At 40.2% G+C, this 19,556-nt stretch overlaps 1 protein-coding gene across 7 annotated transcripts in view; it reads left to right on the forward strand.

The window, feature by feature from the left end:
• The window catches only part of LOC148896584 (protein MTSS 1-like), a 38,456-nt gene that overhangs the window by 12,051 nt on the left and 6,849 nt on the right, over window positions 1-19,556 (forward strand). For 6 of the 7 annotated variants that reach the window (XM_088998775.1, XM_088998776.1, XM_088998779.1 and 3 more), the window contains exons 4-9: window positions 12,168-12,252; window positions 14,026-14,117; window positions 15,093-15,167; window positions 18,278-18,435; window positions 18,628-18,735; window positions 18,823-18,920. In XM_088998775.1, the coding sequence (XP_088854901.1) occupies window positions 12,168-12,252; window positions 14,026-14,117; window positions 15,093-15,167; window positions 18,278-18,435; window positions 18,628-18,735; window positions 18,823-18,920 (616 nt within the window). Of the gene's footprint in view, window positions 1-12,167; window positions 12,253-12,279; window positions 13,643-14,025; window positions 14,118-15,092; window positions 15,168-18,277; window positions 18,436-18,627; window positions 18,736-18,822; window positions 18,921-19,556 lie in introns of those variants that run through there. The other variant, XM_088998781.1, reaches the window with a different exon arrangement.

Genomic DNA, 19,556 nt, shown 5'->3' on the forward strand with positions numbered 1-19,556 from the left:
GAGCCATCTTGTGCATTTTCTGGGACGCTACAATGGAGTCCTGACGGCTCGAATTGATACGGGTGGACTTTTTTAATCGATTGCAAACATTTATGCTTTCCTCTTCAGAACTATTTGAATAATATTCAGAACTGGATGAGTAACAAGAAAGCATCTTCTCCGAATATGAAGCCATTGTTTTGATTCTAGAGCAAGACAAGACGTCCTGGCGTGACATCACGGACAAGGGGGTGGGACCTTCTGAAACTCTGCATCTCCTAGGTTATTTTGAAGTAGTTTTGGGAATCTTTAACAAATTTTTATTGGTGTTTTGCATTTGACTAAAAATACCAGCCTGCGTGTTTTGGGTATTTTCAATGCTATAAAATGTTTTTCTGATGTCAGTTACAAAACCAAAAGATGGTGTCGGTTGTCCTTTAAGACAGATGTACATGAGATTTTACAGCCCTCTGTTGAAACCTGAACTACGATGAAGACTTATACAGATGGACTGCAAAATGTCATTGGATTTAGGGGACACTGAAGTTTTTGACAAGGACTGTTTGTGACCAATTGTTGACAAGGACTGAGGAAATAAACAAGTACCAAATATTTTTCAACACACAGGAAAGTAGGCGAAACAACCTCTAGTCCAGACATGGGCAAACTACGGCCCGCGGGCCACATACGGCCCGTTAGGCTTTTTAATCCGGCCCGCCGAATTTGCCCAAAGTATAGTAAAAACAGTGTCTGAAACTCATGACAAAAAGTTAGCAGACAACAGGGCAGGTAAGTGAAAAGTTGCCTGCCCCATTTTTCACAACTTGAACAACAATGAAACAACAAATCGCATTAAAAACATTGTCACAAAATAAAGTTTTTTTAAAATCAAGAATGTACCTACTACAAATGCTACCGTGCTTAATTTATGGTAAATGTGCATGGCTAGATTTTGCCGCAGTAGTCGATTGTCATTGCGGTGCACAATGCAACGTTTGCATTGCTTCCTACGAGCCACGTAGCCCCTTTCATAAGTCTCACGTACACTTTACAGTCACGGTTTAATGTAAATTTACGTTTTGTAGCGTCACATATGTTGTTAGCTTCTTTTGAATCTTTCTTCTGGGCTGAGGTTCTGTGCATCTATTTTGGAAAATGACATGCAATTGCACAACTTTATAACGCTTGCGAAAGTTCGGAAGAGAGAAGCAGGCTTCTGATTGGCTGCCGTGCCGAGTATGCAAATTTCAACTGCAGGTAGCCTATGCCTGTGTGCTCGGCGACGGTACACATGTACTGTTTGCGCATGAAGGCGAGAGCGTCAGTGGAGAGTTTGTTGAGCGCGCGGTCAGGACAAACCATCTATGATTTGGCGGAATTTAACACAAGTAGGTATTATTGAGCTTGAATATTGCGTTGTGTAATATGTTTTGAATGTTGAAAGTGATTCCATTTTTCAATAAATATTGATTTCTTTAACTTTGCCCCTTCAATGAAAACTTATTAAAAACAGACGCAATCTTGATAAATCACAGTGCATATGTGATTTTAATCTATTTCCATTTCCTCCTCCAAGTATCTGCGAAATAGTATGTAAACGCCATATTCCTTGAGACGAATTTATTAACTAATCAGGGATATTTTTCACATTTGAAAGACAGTTAATAAATTGGGTTGTATTGTTCTTACTGTGCTATGAGGTTTGTACACACTACATTTAAAGGACAACCGGTACCATTTTTTTTGTTTCCCACTGACATCAGAAAAACGTTTTATAGCATCTAAAATACCCAAATCAGGCAGGCTGATATTTCAAGTTAAATGAAAAACACCAATAAAAATGACTTCAAAATGAATCCGGAAATGGCCAGTTTCAGAAGGTCCCACCCCCTTGTTCGTGACGTCACGCCACGACGTCTTGCCTTGCTCGAGAATCAAAACAATGGCTTCAGATTCGGAGAAGATGCTTTCTCTTTACTCATCCAGTTATGAATATGATTCAAATATTTCTGAATAGGAAAGCATAAATGTTTGCAATCGATTCAAGGAGTCCTCCCATATCAATTCGAGCCGTCAATGACAGCAATGTAGCACCCAGAAAATGCAGAAGATTGCGCCCAAGCTCCGTTGGAAATGGGCTGATTTGTCAGCTGGGAATTTGTGTCAGCAAATATCAAATAGTTGTCTTGGTGCAACACACAACGATTCACCATGGCGTTATTTATGTGTTTTCCTTCTAATTTCGCCATCAACACGGATCAACACAAAGTTTTCAGACCAAACAAAGTACCCAAAATGCATTGTGTGTCGCTTTCTCGGTCAGGGGCGGTCCAAACGTGACGACACATGGGGATCGTCATCAACTCGAAAACAAGACTTCATGAATATTCAGCGCAAGTCTTAAAACTTAAACTATAGCTATATGCTGTGGAATCTTTGTAAAATATGCTCAGTCGAAGTCATTTGAAGTGATATTATAAATTATGGACATAACTTGTCCGGCGGCGTCGGTTGTCCTTTAATGCTTTAGGTTTAGTATTTCCGGCCCAAACACTCCCTCCAAATGCTCCTGGCCCCTCTGTCAAATTTTAGAACCCAATGCGGCCCGTGAGTCAAAAAGTTTGCCCACCCCTGGGTAGTCGGAGAAGGGAAGAATCACTGGTGCATATGTCACCAATGATGTTTGCAGTTGTTGCCTCTGTTTGCACTCTGTTTTTATTTCAACATGAACCTGGTCAGACCAGTGGGTCGTGTTGGGAAAGCGGTGACACGTCTCCATATTTTCTAAATTAGTCTTTGCTTTCTTTAACAAGTAATTATGAACATTGGTACTCAGGACCACAGTCACCTTCAACCTTTTGGCCACCAGCCAACAATCCCATCTTTGTTCCATTATTACATTGTACGCTCTTGCATTCTCACACCAGGTTTCACAGATGTGCTTGTGCTGCCTTACAGGACATTGGCTGAAACCCCTCAAAATATGACAATCTATCAGGCCATTGTTGGTGTGACTTAGAGAGGAACTTTGGCTTTCATACTGACAATAGAAAGACTTCACATTTTTCTGTGAACTTTTCCCTCACTTCATTGTAAGCATTCTGTATTTTATTTTTGTGCGTGCTGTAAGTTTATTATTATTATTATTATTATTATTATTATTATTATTATTATTATTATTATTATTATTGTTTTATATTGGTATTTCCATCAGTGTAATTGCTTGCCAAGCCATGTTTGTCAGCTAGTCTGTCAAGCAACACTATACTGTACTGTTATTTGCTTAATCATGAGGAACTGCAAGCCAAAGAAGTAGATGGGTGAGAGGCCAAGAGATATCAGAGAAAAAGTCGTTGAAGGACTTGATTCACTTGGAAATTTTGATTTAGAAATTGTGCAATCAATGGAGATTTTGAAGCTTTGCACTGAGTGAGTTCACTTGTCCTGATTGTTCTTTGTTGGGCCAGAGACACTTCATGAAGTTCTCTGAATGAATGATGTGCCTGTGTGAAGACTTTGTGTGTATGTGGGCGGGCGGATGCATACAGGGTGCCGGGTAGGCTAATGTCACCTCACTTGTTCATTGCCAATATCAGTGGCGCACGTACCTGAACACACACACACACACACACACACACACACACACACACACACACACACACACACACGAAGGGACACATGGTGGGTGTAATTTTTGGGTCATTTTGAACAAAGCAGTGTTGTGCTATACTTCAAAACAGCTCAGTGTCCTCTGTTTGTCTGCTTCGTATTACCCGCAGTAAGTTTGTGTTGACTACCAGTTCAACGGTTGACCATAGTTTTTAAAAGTCAAGGTTTCAAGAACCTGTCCATCTTCCGTACAGATTGAGATTTTCTTTTTCTTTTTTGAGGTCATTTGTAAGCAGATGCAAATGATTGACTGCTTGCAGAGCTGTCTCTTCGACATTTATGACAAAGGGCCAGCTGTTTTTTTCTTTACTCTCCTCGGCATATCTGAGGGGAGGAGTGAGCTGTTGTAGGGAGTGAGAGGGACAGGAGGTGGAGTCTTGCCGGAGCCATATTAAAGTGGAGCCCAACCAGCTATGAACAGTAAATTAGCAGGTAAATAAAGATGTTCAGGGTGTCCCCCATCTATGGCCCAAGACAGCAAGGATAAGCTCCAGTGAATCAGAAAATGGCGGGATGGATGTAAAAGTTGGGAGAGAGAGACAAATACAACATGGAATCGTTGCATTGCAAGCACACACACCCCAGAATCAGAAATGAATCTGTTATGTCAGATAGGACAAGACACTTACATGGTCAGAAGTGTATGATAACCTATACGTCAGTCGTACAGGAGTGGTCCATCGATGAGAAGGTTTCTTCAGTCGTCATCTGTACAAATTTGAAGGTTTCGGACGTTTCTCCTCCTATCCAAGAGGCTTCGTCAGCGAACTGAAGTCTGACTGGTCGTATCGGCCCTATTTATATATCCCTAATGTCCAGCCATGGCGGCGCCGGCCACAGCTATGATAGGTCCCTACTCTCAGGTTGGGGGGAGCAGAGGACCACTCCCTGTGGCCCCACTGATTGTTCCTACATACCTGACTAACGACTGGCCCATTTCCCCTACTCCACCGGTATCACCTCATCAGCATTACGAATGTTGCCTAACCTGTTTTGCCTAAGCAGGCTATTGTATGAATGATCCAAATTGAACCTCACCCCACCAGACCGGTTTAATGAAGGATTTTGTTGTTTTATAAGAATCACTTCTTTTACCCCCCTTTCAAACCATCTATGTTCTTTCGCTAAGATTTTAACCTCATTGTCGTCAAATGAGTGGTTGCTAGCTTTCAGGTGCAAATGTACTGCCGATTGAGGCCCACTTGTATTATCCCTGCGATGTTGATAAAGTCTTTTTTTGAGAATTTGTTGAGTCTCCCCAATGTACTGCTCTTTACAATTCATTTGGTAGCCTATCTTTTGGATGCACTAATTTTTGCCTTAACGTGTTTATCGGTTTGAAATAAGTAGGAATTTTGTGTTGCCAAAGGACTCTTTGTAATTTTTCAGAAACTCCTGCAATGTAAGGTACTGCTACTCCTCTCCTTTTTGTATCTTGAGAATTATTGGTTTCATTCCCTATTCTTTCTTTCTGACATTTGTTGAATGACCACTGAGGGTACCCACAGTTAGTGAGTGCTCGCCTGATATGTTTTGACTCCTTTTCTCTACCTTCAATGCTCGTTGGTATTAGTTTAGCCCTATGCTGTAGGGTTCTGATAACTCCTAATTTGTGTTGTAAAGGGTGGTTAGAGTCAAAAAGTAAGTATTGGTCAGTGTGCATAGCCTTCCTAAAGACTTCTGTTTTTCGCGCTCTGTCCTCTTTTATAATTACTTTACAATCCAAGAAGGCTAGTTGGTTCTCTTTAATGTCCTCACGAGTAAATTTAATGTTGATGTCTACAGAATTGAGGTGATCTGTGAAGGATTGAATTTCTTGTTTTTTAATTATGACAAAAGTATCGTCTACATATCTAACATTAGGGATGTATAAATAGGGCCAATACGACCAGTCAGACTTTAGTTCGCTGACGAAGCCTCGTGGATAGGAGGCGAAACGTCCGAAACCTTCAAATTTGTACAGATGACGGCTGAAGAAACCTTCTCATCTATGATAACCTATCCAATCCGCTATTTACTTATTCTGATGTTATGGGAAGGTATGACATAATTGACTAGATTCGAATCAGCGAAGGCGTTTTAAATCTCTCTTGATTGCTTAGTTTTTTACCGACAAACTTGTACTTGCTATAGGAAACAAAGCACTTGCTTCCTGTGACAACACTATATAATCAATAGCCATGGTTGTGTTGTGGAATTTTATGTTACGTATTTGGATCATGTCTCTTGCCTTGAACATAATTGAATGGTGTGCCTGGGGGAAACTGACATTTTGCAGTTTTTTTAAAGATGCTGTCACACATGTTTTTCTATGGGAGAGACATTGTAAAAGTCTCTTCTTAAAATGTTTTTCTGTCTGGTACTTTCCCGTGCAACACTCAGTTCTTTGCGCTGAAGGTTTATTTTTGTCTTGGCGTTGGCCACTCACTCATTGAAACAGACAATTGTATTCTGACCAGGGAAACTCAGGCACAATGTTTGCAGCAGTGCACACAATTCAGAGAATCGTCTGAGGCCTACAGGAACTAAGCCTGCACCGAAGTTTTTAAAAATGAATGGACAGGAATTCATTTTATTTTTAAGAGAAACATGAGAATATTTCTTTTGATAACCAATTCTGTTAATTTAGGGGAACCGTGACATGAAGTCCATATATTGGATTGTGGTCATTTAAATTTGTACTCTCACCCACTCTTGCTTGTTTTCCAATCATTGCAACTAATTGGAAAGAGCACTAAATCTGAAGGGGATGTCATTGGAATTGAGAAGTTCATTAATTTGTTTAGCAACATTGCCATTTGCCATCTTGTTTGTCTGTGTCCTCAAAACCTCATTAGCATCCAAGCTGCAAAACTACACTTAGGTGAAAGACATAAATTCCTCTAGATGTAATTCCCCCCACCCCCCACCAACAACACATTACGTTTGCTTTTGGGGATCTTTTCTGATTTTCTTTTTTACATGTTTTTTTTTTGCATGGCCGCTGTATATTTGAAAGACTACAATTTATGTGTCATAAAAATGAAACTCCTGTGAGCTCCAGTCAACTCCATTGCATTTAACATCATAAAAGTTACTTATCCCCCTCCGCTCCTTTTCCTCTTCTGTCAAGCTGTCAGCTGTTGATAGATCTTTTCAGACAGTTTTTTTGCATGTCAACACCCGTCGGTTTGTAGCAGGTGAGTCCTGTGTGTGTGTGTGTGTGTGTGTGTGTGTGTGTGTGTGTGTGTGTGTGTGTGTGTGTGTGTGTGTGTGTGTGTGTGTGTGTGTGTGTGTGTGAGAGAGAGATAGAAACAGCAATGTTTCTTTTAAAAGAATATTTAGATACAGGCTGCCACAAAAATGTGTTTTTGTTTTCACCAAGAGAAGCTTTTTTGTAGTAAGCAAACATACTATTGTTTTAACATTCCTGCTGCATTGTTGCTGCATTTTCTGCAGACATGCATAAGTGTGCTATGATATAGCAGACGTCAACTTCTTCTGGTTTTACCTCAATAATTAAAACAGGGTGTTTTCCAATCAGATATAATTGGAATTAGTTCCTGAGTCAAAAAGAGTTGCATAATAAAACATCATTTATCTGTTCATAAATGTTTCATATAAAAAAGGAAACCACAAAAGTATTCACAAAAAACATTCACCCATAACTTTGATAATGTACAATTGATACAAAAACCAATGCGGAGAGGGTAAGAGACCTCACATACCGTAAAGACGCAGCTAACTTTTCAATTGTCTTTCAGTCATGATCATTAAATGTCGTCAACTACTGTACCAACGAGGGTTGATTGAGATTGCGTGTCGCTATGCCAAGTGACTCAGAAAGACACTTTTAATTGTGTGGACATGCACCGACGGGACATACTGTGGCACTCCGGTGTTGGAATAGGTCAGGTAAAAATAAATCTAAAATGTAACAAAATGTAAAACACCTATGGAGTATATTTTGAATAGATGGAGGCCATAATGAAGACAATCATGTTAATTCTTCAAACATATTTTGTTCGTGCAGCCTTTATGTTCCCATAGGTCTCTAATTAGTGAGCCAACAGATTGCTGTACCTCTGTACAGCTGGATATATGTGCATATGTTTGAAACCAGCTGTATGGTCTCCAGCCTCTTATCAGTGTAACCACATACCCTTCGTTAACAGCAAACTACTCCATACTACTCCAGTGTCCTTCCAAATCGTCCCTAAAAAAACAATTGTGAACCAATCTTACAAAGACCATTTTGGCTCAAATCCAGTTTGTCTCAACTGCTGGTAGCCAACGACAATGCTGCTGCCGGTCCCTACCATTGTCACCGACAACAGCAAAAGTAATCCTCAATCGTATGTTTTTTAAATTTTGTTTAAATATAATAAATTAAATAATTTTTTTTTTATCGCTGCATATGGTCGGATTGATACAAGCACAACGTGCACATGCGCGGTAATCTGGCTGCATTTCCGCTTGTGTTAGTGTTTTTTTATCATTTCAAATAACGGTGTCCTACAACTTTTATACGGGAATTTTAATCATTTATAAGGGCAGTTATTAGCCAAGGTTGACAGGTATGCTGTCCATGTGTGCCCTGTGATTGCCTCGCAACCCGCTGACTGCCTGAATGGAGCTGGGATAGGCTCCAGCAACGCCTCACGACCCTTGTGAGGATAAGCAGATCAGGAAATAAATGTAGACAGTGGTAGTACTCATATTGCCGCAGCAGCCCCAGTTTTTCGGGCTATGTGCCATTTTCCTTTTTTTTACATAATGATATCCATTTGGCTCTGCTACTACACTGACCACCCGTGCCTCTTAAAGGGATCACAATGCACAACAAACATTTAAGATAGGTTCCAAGAATAATCCATAAACTCCCAAGGTATTCAGGGAGCATACCAGGGTGGGGTTGTCTCTCTGGAATTTGGGGGAATTTTGAAATTTCCTCGAGCGGTCAGTGTATTTCCAAGCCTGTCCTTGGCATCATGGTCGGCCAGCCTTCCCATCCGTCGAAGATCATTTTTCGGTAACTCACTGCTACACCGTCGTTGACTATGTTTGGATGACAACTTTGCTATGCATGACGGCCGCAGTAAAACAACTGTGCACAGCCTATTTTGAAATCGACCTCAGGGTCCGAGATAAAGCATGGGTACCACTCACTCTATGGCAGTGCCTCTGAGTTAATGTCTAAATATCAAAAAAGGAGCACATAGAGAAGAACGGAAATTAGATTGTACAGCTCGAACTTGCCCCAAAAATGTTGACTACTGAATGAAGCTTATCTTGTTTCGGAGTGTATGATAAACCTAACTTGCGAAATGTTGAGCACGCATAATTACAAAAAACTGCAAGACACCATGTCACATTGCATCACTTTCTTCTGACAGCAAGCTACATCAGTACACATAAACATACGCATAGCTGTTTGGTGGCCTTGTCTGCCTGAGAGGTGCTTGAAGCTTGTTTTTCTGCGCTTGCGTTGATGTGTGTGATGACGTGTGTGATGGTGTGTGTGGCACTTAACTGAAGCGGTGTCTATTTATGTCAGGGTTCATATGATGCTAAAAAGAGTAGATGTTATGTATTTCCAGCAGTGTTATCCTGAGAGGGCCACAACCGTTTCCGACAATCTGGTTTGCTGACCTATATTGCACAGCACAGCATGCATGACCGTGAATTTAGTGCTGGGATTAATCAGAATATTGTTCAAGTAGTGAAAATAAAAACAAAGTTGACATTGGCTTGAAGTTAGTTTTCTAAAAACAAAGAGCACTCAAATCATGAGCCCAGCTGCATAGTTTATAGACATCTAGAGCATTAATTATCCACAGCTACAATATATGCAAGTGTCTTAGAAAAAAAGACCTGCCACAACCATTTATTAGGCCTAATATTTTACACAGAATGGAGTAAAGCAGGATTGTGCAAAACGGTAACGTGCTATAAGATATTTTGACATGTAATATGTCAGCGTCAAATTCTAGTGTACCATATAGAATACTTGTTAGATAGTGTCACAAAGGGAGACGTGTTGGCCCCAGGTACCACTACTGACATCACAACATTCCCTTGGATATTCAATACTGCTTTTGTTGTTGCATTGGTACGACCTCTAGATCCACCGTCACCATTTGTCAGCCACTGAGAAATAAATGATACAAATGCCAACTTGAACACACAGTGTAAAAGGGGATACACGTACACAAAGAGTTTCCATGGCAACTAGAAATGGTGGCCAAAGTCGCATTGAGGTTGCTCCTTTGACTTTGACTTTGACCTTCACCATTGGGTCTCAGCATCATCAGTACAATCGACACAATGCCCAGCATGTTTGCCTACCTTGGTCATTCAAAACTTATACAATACAATACTATTTATATTGATTTATCTCGCGCTTTAACAACAGCTGTAACAAAACGCTTAACGTGGACGCTTAAGCAGTCACAAAGATAGTAGAAAGCACCAGGGAGTCAAATGCCAAAGATTAAAAGTGAGTTTTGAGACGGGTGGGCAGTGAGGGGGCTTGCCGAATGGTCAGTGGCAGGTCTCATTTCAATGGAACATTGTTCAGATGATTGCAGGTATTGCAGTCACATTGCCAACAATTGACAGAGGCCGTATTTTGCAAAAATATGGCATATTGCTGCAAGTCGTTTCACATGCTTCATATCAAGTCCAGATGTACGGCTGTGGGCTGTGGGAGTAGAACATACATTATCAACTGAAACCAAACTCTTCCCCTGACAGTGCAGACTTGAGCTGCTGAATTACTGTACAATGAATAGATTTTGCCAGTACTAACACTTTCTTGGGCCTTTTGGCCTCCCTGAGGTACTCTGACATCTGTTAGCCCCACCCTAAATAATAATATGCAGTGTCGTGATGGATAGATGAATGGATAATGAAAGAGGTGAAGTAAGAAAGAGCATCTTGTATTTTTGGGTTAATTTTGGGTTAGTATCATTCACTACTAGCCTAAGCCTTGGCTAATTAGTCAATAAGAGGACAAACTATCTACCGGTATGTTACAGTGTTCTCAAATCAACTATCCAAAGAAAGACTCATCAGTATATTTATTCTTGTTCCCAGCCTCTGCTTACACGCTGCACAAACTGTGCTCGGAACAGGCTTTCTCTGCTGGATGGAATTGCACTTCTCAAGAGAGCACAGTCCCACACATGCATGCATGCATAAGAGCCTGTTGGCCCCACCTTTGCCCACAGGCGGACACAAAGTCATGCAAACTCAAACACATACAAACACAAAGACATGCAGGAACAATCCCACACAAAAACTCGAGTCACACAAAAGTTCTGTCAGTCATCGTGAAGTCCCTGTGTTGACATTTAACTTGAGGCCTTCCAGTAAAGGACAGCGATTGAACCTTCAGGGAAGGAAATAACTATTCTTTAGGCATATCAACCCATTCCCGATATTAGGATTTTACTCTGTTAAATGTGCTTTACTGTCGTTGTGGTCTTGTGGCTAAAAACATTCATTTAAAAAACTAGCCATTGCGTTTGCTATTTACGTTTTGTGTCAGCTCTAGCACATAGCACATCGCCTGGCTGATTGTAACCATTACTACAGAACCTTCTGCATTTCTCCAATATACTGTACATGCACCCAATCGGTTGTGTAACCCACGTGACCACATCACAAGATTTACAGTCATGATTGGCTGACTAGCCAGTATCAGTGTATCGGAGTGCTGGAATGTATAAGTACTGTCAACAAAACACTGGCGGTTCCGGGTTACGTAAGAAGCATATATTAATTGTGTTACTTAAAAATAAATGGACATCATTATCGGGTAAGAGGCACCTCTCTCCACCCGCCTCCGTACCCACCAAGGGCTCGTTCACACAGATTGGACTAGCCTGTGTCCGAGCTGATGTGAGGTGAGGCCTCCTTCAACTCTCACCTTAGGTCTGCCAAGACGACCTGCCGAATTTAACCATAGCAGTAATCTGGGGGGTGGGGGGGGGGGCAAGGTAATTATTTTGATTATTTCATTGTCTTTGTTACTTGGCTTTATCTATACCTGCTTTGCCTTTAAACATGTTTTTGTTTCTCAACCTTGACTTGAATTTTTGAGGTTGAAATAGTTTGAACTGGGACAGATGTTTTTGGAGAGGCCCCATAAAGATGAAAGAATTACACTCCTCGGTACTATTTTAAGTCGAGTCAAGCTTTATTGTCAAATATGCTATATGTGCAACATACAGTACATATGAAATTACTTTCCTCTCAACCACAGTGCAAACATGCAGTGCATTGAAACACACAGAAAACAACAAATAGCAAACAATTGTAACCATATTTGTGACTTTTTTCATTTAACTTTTTCCCTCATTTTATTTCACCATATTGTCAGACACAGTCGTCGACTTATCACATGGAAACATTGTGATACCTTTGATAAGATATTTGGTTGTTGCACTTGAACCTGGTAGATCCAAACTCTGACTTGGTCATACCGTATATTCACTGAACTCAATTATCCCTGTTTCTCTGTTTTTTTCTTAAAGGAGGCACCAGAGACATCGGATCAGCCTTGACAAGGATGTGTATGAGACATCGCAGCATCGAAGCCAAATTCAAACAGTTCTCCATGTAAGGAGTTGAATTTGTGTGTGAATGTGTGTGGCAACCATCTTTGCTCAAGTGCCACATGACTGACATTTATTTACATGCCAGCTCTGTTTTAGTCAGTGCTTGACTGGAATGGAAGGTTGTCCGGGTTTGCATGTACAATCAAGCCTGCCATCATGTAGTATGTCGTAACTCATCAACACATTTGGTGTTCTTCGACACTCAGAAGGCAAATCCAATAAGTCTGCACATGTGATGTCACTCTACGCACCAAGTGTTAATGACATGTGCTCTTTTGTGTGAAAATGCCCCCTGTGATGCTGTACTGAGCAAGGGTCATGCATAAAGAAGCTATGTTTTGGAGTATAGACCCACATGTATGTACACCACACATCTCTCACTATTACACACACACACACACACACACACACACACACACACACACACACACACACACACACACACACACACACACACACACACACACACACACACAATACAGACAAGGGCTCTAATTTCGAATGGCATTTCAGCACATTCCTCTTGACTCTCTATGGCAGGACCCCGCAGATAGGTGGTGGCTATACAGACCCACCCACTGACAGACAGACAGACAGAAATGTCTGTAAAAGAGGGGTGGGGTCTAATTTTAGATGCATGTACTAAGCTTGCAGCTGCCAAGCACTCCCAGCTCCTTAAACAGTCACAAATGCACAAATGTCTATAGACTCAGTTAGGTAATGATTGACATTCCACTGCATGAGCTTCTAACATCCAACTGTGACACTGTAGGGTATAAACATTATTACTCGATTTCTTGCCTGTTAATGATTTGCAAAATAGACCTCCTTTTGGTTGAACTAGCAGGGGTCGGGAACCAATGGTTCGCGAGCCATATATGGCTCTTTTGATGATTGCATATGGCTCGCCGATAAATATTACATATTATAATACATATTGTCGTTTTTTTCGTCGTTCATTTCCCGTTGGGGCTGCAGTTGGCGGAAAGCGCTATTTTGATTGGATGACACTGACCTAGAATGGCCGAAAGCGCCATGTTGATTGGATGATAGTGGCCGTCATGTTGAAACAGGTAAACGCCCAACTAGTGCACTTCACGCCCAACTAGTGCACTTCAGCGTGAAAGCACGGGAGCATTAGAGGAGAGAAAATGTTCTGATTCTAATTTGCAATGAAACAATACCATCGATGAAACAGTCGAATGTCAGTGACATTTTAACAATCCCCATGTTAACGTAGTAGATTGCAGATAGCAAGTGTGGAAGCTTATGAGCCGTGTGCAGGCTAGCGAGCAGTAACTTCGCCTCTGGACCGGCAAATTGAATTTCATTCCGATCGTTTTCCTGGATTTTTACCAAACACGAGGAACGGAAAACCATCCATGTTAACGGTGAGTACTATCACAAAGTTATTTTAAATAATACATTCTGATATTTTGTTGAAAAGTGGCTGCGCGTGCGCGTGTGTGTGTGTGCGCGCGCACGCGAGCGTTTTGTATGTGCGCGCGCGCGTGCGTGTGGCTCTCGCTGAAAAACATTTCTAAATATTTTACTTTTGTGGCTCTCTTAGTCAAAAAGGTTCCCGACCCCTGAACTACTCGCTTGTCCGTCATACTGTCTATGCCGATAAACTGGAGTGAGGTTGTACGATGACAGGAAAACATGAAAATATGTTCCATTGTCACATAAATACACCAAACATGTTGAAACAGTGAGGCCCTATAATTTTTAAATCAACTTCACTAATAACTCCAGTAACTTCTTTTTTCTGCAGGACATTTTTGGAAGCTCTCATCAATCCCCTACAAGAACAGATGGAGGAATGGAAAAGAGGTGTCTACACTTTGGATAAGGACCATGCCAGAGGTACGACTGCCATAGGTCGCTAACTTAGGCCTGCCAGCCTTTGTTCCTCCTTTTGTCAGTCATGTCCTATGTGGTAGGCGGGACTTAAGACGCACAGACACCGATGGTGTGACACTGGTTGAATTTTGAGTGAAAGGCGTAGTGATGCCGAAGCTGCGGTTTTCGAGAGCTGGATTTGTACAATGACAGAAAGTTGAGCGAAGTGAATGGAATTTGTTCAAAATACTTTATGCCATCGTACAAATATTTTGTATTCAAGCCGGGTGTATGTGATGCAGCCAACTAAGGTCAACAAGATGGTATGTTGCATTTGTATGAAAAAAATCACAACAGGGTGAAGCTTGAAGTCCATTTAAAGCACACACACCTCACCCAATATTTTCAGATGGAAGCAAAAATAAATTAATAAGTAAGAAAATAAATACAAACATTCAATACTGTAGAGAAACCAGCGTTTAAACTTCAAATGAATGCTGCAGGCTTTTGGTAGGCATAACAAATTGGCTACTCCAACCACTGCCGTCTTGTACAAAAGGGCGAATGGGGACATTGTAAAGGAGAGTAAAGTCATCAGAGATTTCATTTTACTGCCATTACAGATACATGTGTGCCACTGTGTTTTATTTTGCTGTTTACCATTTTTTTTGCTGCATAGAGTGTTAGTCTGGATTATTGTTTTATTTACCCAAGATATTTATTTGTCACATTTCAATACCACCATGGATATATTAAAAATATATTCCTCTTGAAATAGATGCAAATTCCTTGAAATATTATGCTTTACAATTGTTATTCATGACATATAAAAAATTGTTATCTTGACAGTTTCTGGGAAAATGTGTCATACTAAAAATGTCATTGTGTCAGGCCTAGTCACTGTCATTACTTGAGCAGACGTATCAAGATTTGATTATAATCTGCTCTAGCACTGAGGCATATTAATACAAATTTCCTGCACATATTTCTCCCCAATAGACTATAAGAGAGCTCGGCAGGAGATCAAGAAAAAGTCATCAGATACGCTGAAACTTCAGAAGAAAGCAAAGAAAGGTAAAAATACAGACTTGTTTTGCTCCAATCTTAATATGTATTGAATAAATACATTACAGAGTAGAACCTCAGTGATGCACGCAGAAGTACTTTATTCTGAACAATGAAGACTGCAAATCTTGTATAGCTAAACATTACCTTACTTGGTAGCTTGCACATGGCAGTTTTTTTTTCTCTCTCTCTCTCTCTCTCTCTCTCTGAAGTTCTCTTGGCTCAGGTTTTACAAACACCTGTATCCATTTAAAATATAAATGTGCTACAAAAAGCAGTTGGATACACTTCCCTCCACTTTGTTTTGATATATTTATAATTGGACATTGTAAAACATTCCATCAGTTGAACTGTAAAACTTGTCAAGAAGATTTGGTGATTATTCCTTGTTGTTCCGCACAGCAAGTTCAGTTCAATGCACTGAATGCCCTTAATGCAGACACCCCCAAAAGGAATTGAAGTTAGTTGACTTTATTTCTCTCCTTCCTCTCATGTGGTTCTGATAACCATCCCTCTCTTCCTGGAGCTGATACAATGGGTAAGTCGGTCAATGTGATTGCATCGGTACTGTAGATATTTGCTATGCTTTGCTGAGACCATTGGTTCCATTGTGGAGAGTCCATCAAAACGGACTGATAGAGAATCTCAGTTGGCTACTCCACAGATGGTGTCTTTATGTTCTTTGGTTGCTATGGTTACATTGATGGTATGCTGCCAGTTTGCGATCCTTACCAGTATCTTCCCTTTTATGCATCCCCTTCTGCCTCCTTTCTTTTGTTTTGTCATGGCTTTTCTCATTCAAGCTTTGCAGTTACACTGCATGTAGACTTAAAGGACAACCAACGTCTCCGGACAAGTTGTGTCCATAATTTGTAAAATGGCTTCAAATGACTTCTACTGAGCGTATTTTAATAAGATTTCACCGCATATAGCTATATTTTACGTTTTAAGACTCGCGCTGAATATTCAGGAAGTCTTGTTTTTGAGTTGGTGACGAGTCCGTACGTGACGTCACTAAAGGAACGCCCCTGATCGAAAAAAAGACGCATTGTAGCGGTCCTTCCATCACGTCAATGTATTTTGCTGTACTTGTTTGGTCTGGGGACCTCATGTTGCACCCAAAAGCTGCCAGAAGAGGGCGTCCAAGCTCCATATAAGGAATTTATCAGCCTTTGGAAACGGAGGTGGCCACAGGAGGCCGCCATTTTGTGCCTCTTTTTCCCCTTATTTCCCCTCAATGTGTCCTCATAATTGCACGGAATAAATTCTTTAATCGATTGCAAACATGTATGCTCTCCTCTTCAGAAGTATTTGAATCATATTCATAACTGGATGTGTAACAAGAAAGCATATTCTCCGAATCTGAAGCCATTGTTTTGATTCTTCAGCAATGCAAGCGTCTTGGTGTGATGTCACGAACTGGAGGTGGGACTTTCTGAAAACGCCCAATTCGGAGCTCAATTTTTTACCGATTTTGGACACTTTAAGTCATTTTTATTGGTGTTTTGCATTTGAATAAAAATATCATACTGCGTGTTTTGGGTATTTTAGATGCTATGAAACGTTTTTCTGATGTCAGTTAAGAAACAAAAAAGTGACGTCGGTTGTCCTTTAAAGATCAGACTCTCCAGTTTCCCTGACTTCCAAGCTCAGTACTGTAAGCAACATGAAGTGAATATGCTTCAATCGGAAGAAAATGGACAAGTCATTCAACCCAGTAGTCACGATGTCATGAGTAGACACCATCTATCCATTATCCAAGCCGCTTATCCTCACGGAGGTTGTAGGCGTGCTACAGCGTATCCCGGCAGTCTTCAGGCAGTGGGCGGGGTACTTCTGAAGTGGTTTCCAGTCACTTACAGACTAGTAGAGACCGGTGTCAATGTGTTACTGTCTTGAATTAAATCTGGTCCTGCCATTCCGTATCATTTGTGATCACAAACCGCTGCAAAATTTAAACATTATGATTATTATGTCTTTTTTTACTAATTCTACATGGTATATTTTTAAACAGGAGACTTCCATTTGGAAAAATATGACCGTTATTTTTTTCACATTGGACAATAAAACATCAATCTTCAACAGGCAACAAGTCCCTTTGCAGATAGATACTGCCATTTTACTATTGTGATCTAATTTGCATGAATGAAAAAGGATGACATTTTGTCGAGATTCTCAGTGTCCCAGTCAACTTTACCTTTAATAACACGATTGTAGGGGAGTGGGAGGAGTTATTACTTGAAGCACTGTTGTATTCAATTTGTCTTTTCTTCATTGTGTTCCTTAGTTTTAACACCACATATTTTTATTGATATGTTTCTGTTTCATTTTATAGTTATTTACATTATTTTTGTGTGTGTGTTCCATACAAAATATGTGTTCTATGAACAGATATCGATGAGAAGGTTTCTTCAGCCGTCATTTGTACAGATGACGGCTGAAGAAACCTTCTCATCGATGGACCACTCCTGTACGACTGAGAGCTTACACAGACCTATGAACAGATACTAACAATTTCATGGAAATTTAAGAGTAAGGATCTTAAACAAAGGCAACCGACATCCTTAATTTTGATTAACACAATATATAGAAAAGAAACTTATCCTGTGACTGTAAAGTGACCTTGAGAGTTTTGAAAGGCGCTTAGAAATGAAATGTATTGTTATTATGCATCACATAGTGCTATAAAAACAGCTTAGTTGGAGCCTTGATATTACACTGGAGAGCTCCATGGCAGCTATTTTGGTCCTAGAGTTTTACACTTTCAATGCCGAAATTATTGTGTTCAATTGCTCCCAATAATCTTATAACACCCAAAAAAGAAAATAAACACTTTCAAATCTGCTTGCTATATATACAATACTCTGTACACATTGAAAACACAATGCTGATGTTTCTGTCAACCTGAAGCAACATTGTGAACCACATTCCCAACTCCCTAACATTTTCTTCATAATTCACCTTGTGTTCTTTTTCTAGTACTGTAAATAATTGCTAGCTCTGTAACGAGGTAATTTCCCCTTTGTGTAATCAATGCGGGATGAAGTCTATTTCATAATCGTATTTTTCTTTTGTCCAAATGCAGGGTTAATTTATTTTGTGCGTGTTTCACGTGGCAGGTCGTGGTGATATCCTGCCCCAGTTGGACTGTGCAATGCAAGATGTCAATGACAAATACATTCTTCTGGAAGAAATTGAGAAAGAGGCCCTGAGGAAAGCACTGATCGAGGAGAGGCAAAGATTCTGCACGTTTGTAGCCTTGCTGCGGCCTGTAGTGGTATGTAGTAAAATGTCATATTATTAACAGCTGGGTCTTTCTGGAGCACCTCTGTAATGCTTGATACTCCAAAAAAATCTGAATGTAGTCACATTTCTGATACATACTGTTTCGGATTACTGTATGTATCCGTGTTTTTGCACTGCTGCATCAATACTTTATTGCTCACTCTTCTCTGAATGATTCTCACAGGATGACGAGATTTCAATGTTAGGAGAAGTTACCCATCTCCAGACCATCTCTGATGACCTGAAATCACTGACCTCAGATCCCCACAAGCTACCTGCTGCCAGTGAACAAGTAATACACCAATGTTTAATGATTTTTGTATGATCTCTTTCAAATGGTGCAGATATGTATAAGTATAAGGATTTTTGTTCCTCCCAGGTGATTTTGGACATGAAAGGCTCAGATTATAGTTGGTCATACCAAAGTCCACCCTCTTCCCCAAGCACTACTACCTCCAGGAAGTCCAGCATGTGCAGGTAAAAACACAATATATACAAGGAGGACCATTGCAATAAGTTAATAAGTAATTAATTGTTCACTGTGGTCAATTCGGAAAACTCGGTAGTGCATTAGTGATAGAAGATCCACTTTTTATTAAACGAGTGGAGTCTCGGTCTTATCTGCAGGTCATTGATTCTGCTTGTCTTGCCATAGAGGGAAAAATGTTTTTACTTGTATATTACTTATGTGCCAACTAAACATATGCAACCCCATTACTCACAGTTAATCAATGCAGTCAGCAAAAAGCAAATTCCATCATCTGCCCCATGAATGGATATCTTCTCCCATGATTTTTCAATATGTATTATTATTATCAACAAAAACAATGACTATTATTATTATTATTATTATTATTATTATTATTATTATTATTATTATTATTAGTAGTAGTAGTAGTAGTAGTAGTAGTATTAACTTTTTTAAATGTACATTTATTCTGTCTCAATGTTGTAACAGCCCGACGAGGGAAGACCTAATGCCAAAGTAGCCCAAATGGGTGTCGGGAGGGAATTTTCATTTCATTTTAAATTAATAACCGATAACAGCATCATGTTTGAAGCTGGTACGGGATCATTTCTTCCAAGATTGAAGTGCAAATGGAACACTATTGT

The sequence above is a fragment of the Hippocampus bargibanti genome, linkage group LG06 (assembly GCF_051943395.1).
Source record: "Hippocampus bargibanti isolate YZ-2025 linkage group LG06, ASM5194339v1, whole genome shotgun sequence".
NCBI lineage: Eukaryota > Metazoa > Chordata > Actinopteri > Syngnathiformes > Syngnathidae > Hippocampus > Hippocampus bargibanti.